The 13,614-nt window shown below is 39.1% G+C and overlaps 1 protein-coding gene across 1 annotated transcript in view; it reads left to right on the top strand.

The window, feature by feature from the left end:
* Nucleotides 1-13,614, top strand: part of antxr1a (ANTXR cell adhesion molecule 1a) — a 65,930-nt gene that overhangs the window by 8,642 nt on the left and 43,674 nt on the right. The window contains exons 2-6 of the mRNA XM_081348252.1: nt 9,032-9,103; nt 9,642-9,713; nt 11,802-11,883; nt 12,129-12,162; nt 12,630-12,709. Of these exons, the coding sequence (XP_081204378.1) occupies nt 9,032-9,103; nt 9,642-9,713; nt 11,802-11,883; nt 12,129-12,162; nt 12,630-12,709 (340 nt within the window). The remainder of the gene's footprint in view (nt 1-9,031; nt 9,104-9,641; nt 9,714-11,801; nt 11,884-12,128; nt 12,163-12,629; nt 12,710-13,614) is intronic.

Here is a 13,614-nt window from a genome sequence, read left to right as displayed (position 1 = left end):
TTGGAGACAGCCTTTCCCTTCTTCTGGCCTTCGTAACAGACAAAGAGCTGGTCTGTGGTCCTGAGACTTTGAGTTCTGTCCACGTACAAACGCAGAGCGCGAACGGGACTGAGCAAAGCCTGGGCTGGGTCTGCCTCCTCCAGGGGCAGCGCTTGCAGGTTCACTCCTGGTCCCTGAAGGGAGTGGTAGGAACCTTGGGCACATAGCCAGGCCGGGGTCTCAGTAAAATTTGGTTGTCACCCGGCATGAACCCTAGGCATGATTCGTCGACCGAAAATGCGTGCAGGTCCCCTACCCTCTTGACAGAGGCCAGTGCAACCAGCAGCAAAGTCTTCATGGAAAGAAGCTTTAAGCCTGCTGATTGCAAAGGCTCAAAGGGAGCATCCTAAAGTGCTCGAGGCACCAGGGGAAGGTCCCAAGAGGGTATGGAGGGGGGACCAAGAGGATTTAATCGTCTCGCCCCCCTAAGGAACCTGACAACCAGGTCCTGCTTTCCTACTGTTTTGCCATCTATGTGGTCGTGATAAGCTGAAATAGAAGCAGCATGTACTTTGAGGGTGGAGGGAGACAGTCTACGCTCCAACCCTTGCTGCAAGAAGGAAAGTATGGACCCTATCGAACATCTTCGGGGGTCTTCTCGGCGAGAAGAACACCACTCGATGAACAGGTTCCACTTCAGGGCGTACACATGTCTCTTGGACGGCGCCCGTGCAGAAGTGATGGTGTTAAGTACCAGACATGGAGTTTCCAGAGGTCCGGACACCGGTGCCATAGGGTGCCCCTCTCTGAGTCAGAAGGTCATTCCTCAGAGGAATGGGCCAGGGAGGGACTGTCACGAGGAGCATGAGTTCTGGGAACCAAGTCCAGGTGGGCCAATAGGGAGTCACCAGAAGGTCCTGCTCTTCGTCCTCCCTGACTTTTTTTGGGGGGAAATGCATATTTGCGGAGGCCCTGGGGCCAGCTGTGTGCCAGTGCGTCCGTGCCGAGTGTTCCCTCGGTCAGGGAGTGAAACAGCTGGCAGTGGGAGGTCTCTGAGGAGGCAAACATGTCTACCAGGTCTACCAGGTACCAGGACTCTCTCCAGGTCAGCTGAACCGCCTGGGGGTGGAGTCGCCATTCTCCCGGGAGCACAGCTCGTGACAGCTCATGGGCCACACAGTTGGGCACCCCGCGGACATACATGGCTCGAAGCGACCTCAGACTGCTAGCAACTCGAAGCAGTTGATGTGCCAATGCAGTTGGGGACCTGTCCACACCCCTCACACTACATGCCCGTTGTACATGGCACCCCAGCCGGTGGCAGAGGCATCTGTGAATACCACAACATGCCTGGACACCTGTTCCAAGGGGACACCTGCCCACAGGAACGAGGGGTCTGACCACGGACTGAAGGTCTGGCGGCACGCCGGTGTGATTGCCACCCGGTGAGTGTCATGATGCCACGCCCATCTCAGGACTTGGCCGTGAAGCCAGTGCTGAAGCAGTCTCATATGGAGCAGTCCAAGCGGGTTAACCGCTGCTGCCATTGCCATATGCTTCAGGAGCCGCTGAAAGAATTTCCTTTAAACGTGTTCAAGCAGTTCAGCACCAACTGAGCGCGCTCCTCTGTGAGGTGGACTGTCTGTGCGACCGAATCCAACTCCATACCGAGAAAAGAGATCCTCTGCACGGGGGTGAGTTTGCTCTTTTCCTAGTTGACCTGAATGCCCAGCTGGCTGAGGTGCCTGAGCACAAGGTCCCTGTGTTCGCATAACTGATCTCGAGAGTGTGCTAGTATGAGCCAGTCGTCGAGATAGTTGAGGATGCGAACGCCCTGTTCTCTCATGGGAACAAGTCTTGACTTTTGTGAAGACATGGGGAGACAGGGACAGCCCGAAGGGCTCGACCCTCGAATGCAAAGCGCAGAAATGGCCTGTGTCGAGGAAGAATCAAGACATGAAAGTACGCGTCCTTCACCAATCTCCGGGACGGATGCATTCGAAAATGCGTTTCTGCGTGAGCATTTTGAACGGTAGCTTCTGAAGGCTTCGATTCAAAACTCGCAGGTCCAAGGTCGGTCGTAACCCACCACCTTTCTTGGGTACAATGAAGTAGGGACTGTAGTGCCCTGACCTCATATCGGCTCTATCGCGTCCTTCGCCAGTAGGGGCCGTAGGCATACCCCGAGTGGGGCAGCGAGGTGCAGCACAGGGACTCGGCTCAGGAGGCTCTCTCTGGAAGGTGGCCCGTAGCGGAGTCTGAGTGTGCTGTGTAACACTTACCTGGTTCCACGGGGCAGGAGGCGGCTTGTTTGCATTCTCGAACCGCACACTTCTGCCCACTGGCGATAGAAGAGGCGGATGAGAGTGGTGAGGATTCTCTTCCCCCACTGCTCTCTGGGCCCTCTTTGGACCCAGAGATGAAGTAACTGCTCTTTTATTGAAAATTTGGGTACACAAATAAAAGGGAACAGAAGATTTTCCACCGGCCCTCTTCCGGGGGAGGGAGCGGTGCAGTCTCCTGGAGAACAGTCCCATTCATCTCTGGGTCGCCCGTCCTAGGGCCGCTTACACCCGTGCACACCTACCAGCTGTGAAAACAGCTTTTGTTTGCTCTTAGACAAAACAAAAAATACAGAAAACAAAGATAGACAAAAAAGCTGCTGTCCTGTAATGCCCGCACCAAAATGGAGAGGTCCTGAAGAGGCTTGAAGTTTCACAAAGCTGATTTGTCAGGTTTGAAGAGAGCATCGAAGTGCTTGGCTCCAAAGCAAAAAGCTGAAGTGCAATCGCACCTTCTGCTCATTATATACCCGTGCTGCGAGGCTGAACAGCTGACATCAAACTGTGTTGAAAAAATGTACTGTACTATCCCATCACCAATTATTTTGTTGCTTTTCAAATGCCTTTTATGTGTAGATGTATTATTTTACACTTGTTCCAAAGCAATACCTAGTCAGTAGAAAGACACAGTGCTATAACAAAATATTGCTATGCAACAATAATATCCATATGCTATGAGTACTACTGTGTAAGTGTTCCCTTTCAGTCGAGAACGTCAGACATAGTCGACGTCGACTGAATGGGATCACGCTAGGGAGTCTGTCATCTTCGAGCATGTTAGAACGAGCCAATGCAATTCCGCGGCGCGGGTATAAATACGGAAGTGGATGCACGCACTAGTTGCTTTACGCTGAGGAGCCGAGAGTAACTCGGAGTCAGCGGTGGTCCAGCTATAGTGGCTAAGGGACTACGTCCTCCGTTCCCTGTGGGTTGCATTCGCAACTAGGACGTTTTACACTGTGAATATATTGTGGATTTTATAGCACAAATAAAAATTAAAATAATATAATAATAATACAGTTACAAAATGTAACAAAGTTAATTTGGTTTTAAATAGTACAAAAATCTTATACACTTCATACATTTACTAAAATCCCATTGCAGATGCTACTTAATTTGATATTTTATTATCCATGAAATTTACACATTTCAAACACTTTTAAAGTGTAGCAAAACACATTTCTCCAATGTACTTGACATACATGTACTCTAACAAATAAGTAAAACATGGCAACAATGATGACGTCTATTTAATAACTAATATAATGTGCACATCTGAGTAAACCACTATCACTTTGAGATAGGTTTGTGGGCAGGGCCTGGATTTTTAAACATCATTACTATGCAAAAACATGATCATCTGGAAGCAATTTAATCTTTGGCAGAGTTACACATTATAACAACATGTACATCATTTGAATGAATCAATGGTCGTAGCTCTGCACTAGACATGGCATCATTGAAATAACATCTGGCACATTGACAATCTGGGGTCTGAGCTGTTTTCTGGGCCCTGGAGGTGTTCTGACATGCTCTGACATTTGTGGTTATTTCTGTTACTTGTGACATTTTCATGGCTAAAGTCTAATTACACTGTATTCAGCACAAACTCTGCTACAATAATATATCAGCAGCATGTATGTAAAAGTTTGTAGTTTTGAGATAATGACATTTATGCGTGGTTTGTGAAAATACAAAAATAAATTCTCACTGAAATAAGGTCATGAAACCCATACTGATTATTTCTTCACAAGACTTTTGAAAATTGTATCACGTAGCCTAGAATATTTGCTCTAAAACTATGTGAGAATCACCCTGACTGCTCATTCAGAGAAGACAATATATTGATTTAAAAATTTTACGACGTGTTTTGTGTTAGAAAGCAATATGCGAAGGGGCGGATCACCTCATTAATATGAAAGCTTTCCACACCTGAGAAAGACAAAGAACCTCCCTAATGGCCCTATTAGGAGCTTATCAGGGCCCATCATTCTGACCAACCTTGCACAAAGAATGAGGAGATTTAAAAAATGAATGGCTTTTAAAATTGTTTGGATTTATTTACAACACAACATAATCCAAAGATACGCAACAAAAAAGCACTTATTGAAGAAAGAGACCTTTGTGCCATTCCTAAAAACATTGTACATACCTTTCATTTTCTAAGGTGTTTGATTTTCACTTTACCATGTTCATGTACAGAGACATGTACTGTGAATGTTGAAGTCAGAAGGACTCAGTGGCATCTGGGCCCTAAAAAAAAAAAAAAAAAAGTGCACATACTGATATCAATAGAAAGGCACGATTTTGCACGATTTTGGGAATACATTTTAGATTTTTCTTGTTAAAATTGCTTTTTAAAATTCACAGAATACACACACACACTCACACAAATGTTTCCAACAATATATAATGAACACCAGGTTTGTTGTGCCTTGTAGGTATAGGCTATGCGCAGTGCTGCATAAAATAATAACAATATAGCAGCCTATATATATTTTCAAAAAGATTTCAGTAACAACTAAGCTAGAGAAAAATATATTGATTATCATGTTACTTCAAATGTTTCCATTCGTTATGATGATATGAAATGAGATAATAGTAAAAACATGAAGCCGTTTGGAGCGTTTTGCTTTTCCAAAATATGATACATTCAAACGCGATCGCGATCAACAATATGATACATTAAAACGCGATCGCGATCAAAAATATGATACATTAAAACGCGATCGCGATCAAATATAAAACATTATGGTTAGGCCTACCATATACATATCTACGTATGAGCAGATATCCACAAACACAGTAACAGTAAACACGGGTCTAAATATTATAATATTCACCATATATCTAGCAACAGTTCAACTGCATTGTGAAATTTATGCAACAATAGCAAACTAATATGTAAGAATTTCTTACCTTATCTTTCTTGTCTTCAAATATCTTTCTTCTTCTTCTGATGTAAATCCAATGTAAGCTCAGGCAAGTCTTTCAAACTCGACGAAAAGTGAAGTGAAGTGTTTTGTTGTTGAGGTAATGAGCGTGATCGCGTTCCATGTGGAGATTTGCATGTGAATATCTTTTGCGCGAGTGGGCGTGGCCGAATTAAAAATAATTAGGAAGCGTTTGAGAAGCTGGACATCTTGTTGGTTTTATACAAATTACTTAAACAGAGAATATTTGTTTTCGTTTTGAATCCGATCATTTAAAAGTACACACTTAAATGTTTATAAAGGTGTATGGCTCATAAATGTGTGACAAGTATTCGCTGAGTTTTGTTTCAGTTTATAGACGTGCTCAAGAAAAAAAAGTTCACCGCGACGGAGAGGCAGAACGCACACCCTGTTTATTTTCTTTATTTTACAAAAGCACAATGTTTTGATTTGATTGGAAGTGGACACATACAAAAGTAGAAATACCACAGATTCTTTTTTTATATTTCGTTTTTCTGTATGACCATAAATGACGGAGAAATTTAAGTTTATAGTGCTACAATGTGGAGAAAATCCAGCAAAACGCGCCGGCGCGTTTGTCGACCTCAGAGGGTTAAGCAGAATGCCTTCATGAGGTAGTTATACTGGAACTAAAACATTAAATGGCATCTATTATGCTTTTATTTTATTTTTAACCTTTCATTTAGTGTGTAATATAGCTATTTATGTATATAAACGTTCTAAACGTATGGAAACATGGAACAGCAACTTCAATACATGACAAGACAAGGCAAACATGAGAGCTTAAATCCATGCCCATTCATGTATTGAAGCCCTCATGTTTGCCTTGTCTTGAGTAAAATGACAAAAACAACCAATGAACAGACAGGACTAATGAAGCAAGAACCAATGAGAACACGACACATGAATCTAAGTAAACAATTAAAACAAGACACATGTGCAAAGGAACCAAATGACAAGGGGCCTGTCCAAATACACACACTTGCAGCCTTTGCACTTGACCACTTGTCTACTTACATGACATATTTGCTATATTTGGCCCAAGAGTTCAAGTGAGCGTGAAGATCGCAAGTGTGTTGAGAACTTTTGATTATCCAATGGGACACACTTTAACACAAGTTTAGTCCCAGACTAAAATGCATGTTTCAGCTGTTTTAACTGAAAACAATTTGCACTGAAATATCTTAAAATATGTCAGTGCCATTGATGTGTCTCAATATGCACACCAGTAATGTTTTTTTCTAAGACACATTAATAAAAGCTACTGAAATGCCCTAGTTGAACCAAGGCTTAATCCTGACTTAAGCTAAGCCCTGTCTGTGAAGCCGGGCTAAAGTGTTGTAAAAATGCAAGTGTTTACAGAGCTTTATTTTGATTTTCAATACTTTGCATTTTAAAATGAACCACTAAATGTCCGTTCAGTACTTCCCATGTAACACACAACAATTTAGTAATTGTGGTGCTTCTAATTAAGTGATAAAAAGCAGTTGCAAATGCACCAATAAAATGTGCAACATTTTTCTGTTTTGCTACCAAATTATATGTAATATCTAATTAATGTAACTTATTTGTAAATAGATTGGTGCACGTATGACATCACTTTGAAGGCCATCCGGCAGTTCGCATCTGGTTCCCTCGACAAAAACCCAATAGGATTTTTCCATTGGCTTTTGGATTATCACAAAAAACTAATTCTGTGATCAACACAAGTTTATGATACTTACACATTTTGTCCATCAAGATAATTTTCACATATGAACACAACTTTTACAACTATAAACGAACTACACCACAGTGCCACAACTTCAACGTCACCGTCACTAAGCTTCTGACAACTCTTTAAGTTTTCATCTAAAAACATTTTCCCAGAACGTTTGAGTTATAGACTAGTTTATAAGAGCTAAATAAATAAATAAACAAATACAAAAATGAAAGTAAAGACGGCAGCTTCTTGCGGTCGACTGCCGCCACACATAATACAACAAAACAGCAAATAAAATAGTCAGGCCTGGTCCTATCTCGTCCTTCACGATCGTCGCTCCTCCTTTTATGCTTCCGCTCCTCCGTGAGAGATACAATGCAATAAAAAAAGTGTGTTTTGCTAGTTTCAGCCCAACGCAGTTATCTTTTTCTCGTTGTTTAAATAGCAGATGCATTTGCACCCATTTGTGCGCCCATGGGCGCTGGTCTGAAAATGAGGTGTGTTCAGGCGCATTGTTGGCGTGTTGCTATTTTGAGGCAAACAAATAGAATGCACAGTATCAATGGCGCAGTATTTTTTTGTTATTTAAAGAGCGCGTCAGTGATATGCGCGTTTAGGCGGGTCCAAAACGCGCGTACACTTACAGATCCATTTCCTCGCTAGAGAAGCGTTCAGTCCTTCCGCTTGCAAATACCGCCATGTAAAATAGCGAATCCGCCATGGCACGAGCACAACTGGCTTTTGAAGGGAATGGGAGATGAAACTCTGATTGGTTTATTGCACGTTACGCCCAAAACACACCCATTACTCATTAAGATAGGGACAACCCTTTTAGACCATGCGCCGGGTGCGCCGACCATTTTCCCCGTCATTAAACTAGTGCGCTTGCACTGTGCGCTTTAGACTATGCGCTTCAATCCTTAAAATAGTGTCCATGGTCTTGTGGACATACAATGGGTGCCACGTGCGCCTGTCCGTTAAGTCCATGAGACCATAGGGCGTATCATTTGTCACTTTAGGTCTCAGTAGGGTGCTCGCGAGCGCCCCTTTTCACGGTCGGTATGCACCCTCGATGCACACTTTTGCCGAGCCCGCACTGAAGCGAGCTCCACAGCAGTCAAAGCGCCATTACGTCACGAAAGTGCACATTCGTAGGAAGACCGTGAGTGTTTAGGGTGTCATTTGGGACAGGGCATGAACAGACCCAAGATCACATGAGGGGAACAGGGAATCACATGACATGAGCAAGAAACATGACTATGAAAATTTCAAAATAAAAGACAAGAAAACTTGAACATAAAATCAAACCCAAACACAGACTTGACACTCTTTTGAAAGGATTCTGCTTTGTCTGTCACCGGTTGTTCAATTATTCAACTAAAATATCAAAAGACAATTTTAAATAGAATATTTGATGTAGTATTATAGTTACATTAATGACATATATTAATAAGAATGATATTAAAAGTAATGTATACATTTTGTAAAATTTCTGCCTGTTGGGGGCTTCTTGACCCAGGTAGGAAGTCATCTTACCCTAGTAGCAAATGTTTCGATTTCCATTAATAACACATTAGCTGATGCATCATCATCCTGTACATTCCTTAATTTATATATAAATATGTCACAATTTAAAAGTAAATGCACATTGTTCTTAAAGGGGGCATCCTCCCCTATCTTACCCTACTTCATTTCATTTAATTTAATGTCAAAGTCAGATTCCAATGTGAGGTTTCAGTGCATTACTACTGTAATATTTAAGGATCACAATGGTTGATCTTTGGCTTAATTCAAAGTCAATGGAATATCAGCAGCTGGCATCACATCATTCAGACAGCTGCTCTGGGAGGATGCTGGATACTTGAACCATTTCCCTCTGAGGAGGATAAAAATGTGTCGATGTAGTTTTTGAACTGCTGCTTTTAGGGAAAAAAAACTGTCTTATTCACACAGCTGTAAATCTCAAACTTTGGCTATTCTTCTCAGCTTGTGAATCTTTATTGCCCCCTTGGTGTTCAACTGTAAGTGTCCAATTTGTCTGTTTCACCCTGCAGATCAGGAAGTGTGCAGCATCACTGGAATGAAATATATAACTTTGTGGAACATCTGGCCCATAAGTTCATAAGGTAGGCAAAGACAGAGTCTTACAAAAATGTGTGTGTACGTCATTTTATGTAATCTTTTCTGCTATACTGTATGTGGATGAAAAATTCCACGCACAAACACCACCTCTCTAAAACATGTTTAACTGAAAATATTTATTGACTAGTTGCATCTTTAATTTCTAATTGGCTTAATAAACGTTCTGTAAATAAATTGATTATGTTTCACTATTGTTTCAATGGTCCACTTTAGACATTCGAGTATGTTTACATCTACATGTCAACTAACTCTCATTAGACTATTAGTAGACTGTTAGTTCAGGGTTTATAGAATTTAGTCAGTTGGGGTTTCATCAAAATAAAGTGTTAGCAGACAGTCTACCAGTCGACTGGTAGTTTGCATGTAGTTGAATTTTTAAGTGTTACCAAATAATGATTTTAAAACTATAATACACCATTTCAGTTAATTCAGTCAAACTACAGTGCACCTGAAATTTACATTGAAATAATAATTTAAGTCAAATATACATGATTATACATTATAATTTGTTATTGCATATAGCCCACAGTTGCGGATGTCCTTCATTGTATTCTCCGATCAGGGCAAGATTTTGATGCAGCTTACAGAAGACAGGTGAGTAAATTTTATCTTCATTATTTACCTGATAAACAAATGCATTGTGATAACTTTTGCAGTCTTCAAGTGTTTTGACCATAGTATGAGTTTGTGCCAACAGAAGTTTTACACTTTTCTTACCAAGAAAAAAGAAAAAAAGAAAGAAAAAAGATTATGTGACAGTTAATGACCCATAAAGAACGACACATCTGCTGTGAACATTCCCTGGTCTTGGCGATTGTCTCCCATCTTTAAAACAGCACTTCTATGACTTCAGCATGTGGCTTACAATTTCTAAATAAAAGTCACTTTTGTGGGCTGCCAATGCCAAAATTCATTGTGACTAAGGCTTTTCCATGTGTCCAGAGAAGTGCTGATTTGTCAATGATTGATTTTCAGTGGCAATGAATATTATTCATGGTATCATTTGTGGTCGGTGTACGTTTGACCATTTCATTTTCTATTTGAACAGGAATAATGATAAATTGAAAGAGGTTCATCTTTTATTTTTATTAATAACAAACGGAATACCTTTTTTGTTTGTAGTTTACAAATCAGTTTATGGCTTGAGTATTTCAATCAACAAGTGGGCGGAATAAAGTGTGCACTGATGCTGCTTTCATTTGATTAGTCAAAATGCCCCCATCTTCTGTACTTCATTAATTCAAAGAGTTGGAATGGTTTAAACTTTAAAAAAATATTTTGCAAGCCATCACACTACGCATACCATTATAAGCAGAAATATGCTTGTAACGTACCATGCGCAGCTATTTTGAATTTTGTCGGAAAATGCTATATATTTTACGAATGCATTGGTGTATTGTTAAGCGCCACCTTGTGGTCAAAAGTTATGAGGATATAAAAAAAAAAAATGCAAATAACTTTTGATTAGATTTGCCTATCATAAGGAAACTGGTCTTAATTAGATCCATTGGATCATGCTGAGAACATGGATACCAATTTTGCCATAGTTTGCCATCATTTTACCAAACTTCTTGTCCACCATTTTGATTTTCTTTCAAAACCTACTTTTTCTAACTCCTCCTTGACCATTTGTCCGATTTTCACCAAAATCTAATTGTATAATTTTCAGACCATGCTGACAAAAAGTTTTGGATTTTGTGTCGATAGACAAAAAGTTAGATAGACAAAGTTTTCGTATGATAAGTTGATGGCATGATGCCAAAACAACTCTGAGGCTGTATCTCTGCAATGCTTTGTCATATTGACACCAAACTTTGTACATGCCATTATCACCTTCCTCTGACCACTCTAGATCAATTTTGTAACAGCGCCACCTATTGGTCAAAGGAGATAAACCATTTAATCATATTACTAGTGGTTGTATTTATGATTTTTCAGCCATTTTGCCTGAAATAATATGTCTTTAATTGCTTGTTGTTGCAGTTGGTCTGATGTTCCCAGCCTATGGTGGCATGACTTATTGTGCCTTCTTTGTGCTTGGCCCCAATCATTTCTGCTTGCAGCTATAGTTATGAATTATTATTGTTGTTCTAATAATGGTTCTTATTATTATCAATGATGAAAACAGTTTTTGCTGCTTAATATTTTTGTGGAAACTGTAAGAATTTTTTCAGGATTCTTTGATAAATAGAAAGTTCAATGAACAGCATTTATTTGAAATAGAGATCTTTTGCAACATTATAAATGTATACTGTCACATTAGAGCAATTTAATGTATCCTTGTTGAATGAAAGTATTAAGGAATGAATGAATTAAAAAAAATTCTCACCACAAACTTTTGAATGGTAGTGCATCACGATTTCCACAAAAATATTTAGCAGCAAAAACTGTTTTGATTTCAACATTGATAATAATAAATAAATAAAAAATCTTGAACAGTGAATCAGCATATTAGAATGATTTCTGAAGGATCATGTGACACTGAAGTCACATGATCCTGGAGTAATAATGCATAAAGTTTAGCTTTGATCACAATTTAAAAATGAAAAAAATGTTTTTTACAATATTACTATCTTCATTATTACTATACATTATTACAAACATTATTACAAAACAATTTTATTATTATTATTATTGGTCATGATGTATTTTTCTCTCTTTTTCATTGTGTGCAAATGTCAGGGACCAAATTCGTAAAGGTTTGGAGGAACTCAAGAATGTCCGGCCAGGTGGAGACACTTTTATGCATGAAGGCATTCAGAGGGTGAGTGAGCCAGTAGTAATCATTTTGGCTCAGCTGTACTTCCCACAGAGCTATGACATAGAGCTCTAAATAGTCTTCAACAAGGTAATGTTTGGCCTCTACTCAGACTGATGGACCTAAAAAATAAATAAATTAAACTGTTCAGTGAAATAACCAGTCACGTTGAATGCTTTTTGATCTGCTTGAGATTACAATATTTATGATGTTTTTCTTTGTTTGTTTCTGTTTTGTTTTTTTACTACTAGGCAAGCGAACAAATTTACTATGGTAACTCTGAGGGTAGGTCAATTTAACCACTATTTTGCTTAAAGAAAAAAACTGTTCAGACCAGTTTAAACAATCTTAATTTTTTTCTAATTGGTTTTATATTACTGACAGAAGATAAACTGGCTATAAACTAGTTAACCATTAACCCCTAACAGGTAGACCAGATTTACCAGTGTTGCTTTCCATGCTAAAATCAGTGGAAGTACCCAAAACACACCTTGTACTGGTAACCAGCAACAAGATGGTCTTAATTGGTTGTTTAAGATGGTCATCAGCTTAACCAATTTAGCTGCTTTAGGCTGTTTTGATTTAGTATAATTACTGTTTATTCCCCTCATATTGTTCGTTTAGATATCAAAATTACTTGCTTGCTAGTTTCAGCATGTTGCATGTTTCTCTTAAAAAAAATTATATAAAAAAATCTATCAAAATCTGTAATCAAGTTACAAACGTGTTACAAATGTTGTGTCTCTGTGAAGGATACCGCACAGCCAGTGTCATCATCGGCCTCACAGACGGGGAGCTGCATGAAGATCTCTTCTATTACGCTGAGAGAGAGGTAACAATGATGAAAGACAGGAGAAGGGAAAGATATACAGTATATATATATATATATATATATATATATATATATATATATATATATATATATATATATATATATATATATATATATATATATATATATATATATATATATATATATATATATATATATATATATATATACAGTGCTATGCATAAGTTTAGACACCCATACTAAAGTTGACTAAATAGAGGAATAAAAAAATCATCTTTTGGAAACTGAACTTAATGCCTTAATTTAAAAAAATAGGAAAAATCCAACCTTTAAGGACACCAATTTTCTTTATGAATGAATAATGTATCGTAAATAAATAAATGTTCTTCCTTAAAATACAGGGTGCATAAGTCTGGACACCCCTATGTTAAATTCCCATAGAGGCAGGCAGATTTGTATTTTTAAGTATTTATTTATTTTATTTTTTTAGGATATGCATCCTGATAAAGTTCCCTTGGCCTTTGGAATTAAAATAGCCCCACATCATCACATAGCCTTCACCATACCTAGAGATTGGCATGGTTTTATTTCAGTTAGCCTAATGGCTAGTTTGATTTGCATTGAGGGATGATCTTATGGAAAGTTCCCCATGCCAATCTCTTGGTATGGTGAAGTTAGATCACACATTTCTTGTTTGTTCATCATCCTATAACAATAGGGTAACAATATTACAACCTATTAACCAATTTTAACCATATATTTGGGTAAACAAATGAATAAGAAGTAACATCAATTTGAATTAGCATAAATCATCAACATACAATTTTTACATACAAAATGTCAGTCACACTCACTGAAATAAGCGTACTACATCAGTTTTTCCCATACCGTGTTTTTGGCCCAATTTTCCTCTCAGCTTCAACCAACAAAGACATTATTCAGCA

The sequence above is a fragment of the Scardinius erythrophthalmus genome (assembly GCF_964197995.2).
Source record: "Scardinius erythrophthalmus genome assembly, chromosome: 20".
Lineage (NCBI taxonomy): Eukaryota > Metazoa > Chordata > Actinopteri > Cypriniformes > Leuciscidae > Scardinius > Scardinius erythrophthalmus.
This window is presented reverse-complemented; position numbering and strand designations above follow the sequence as displayed.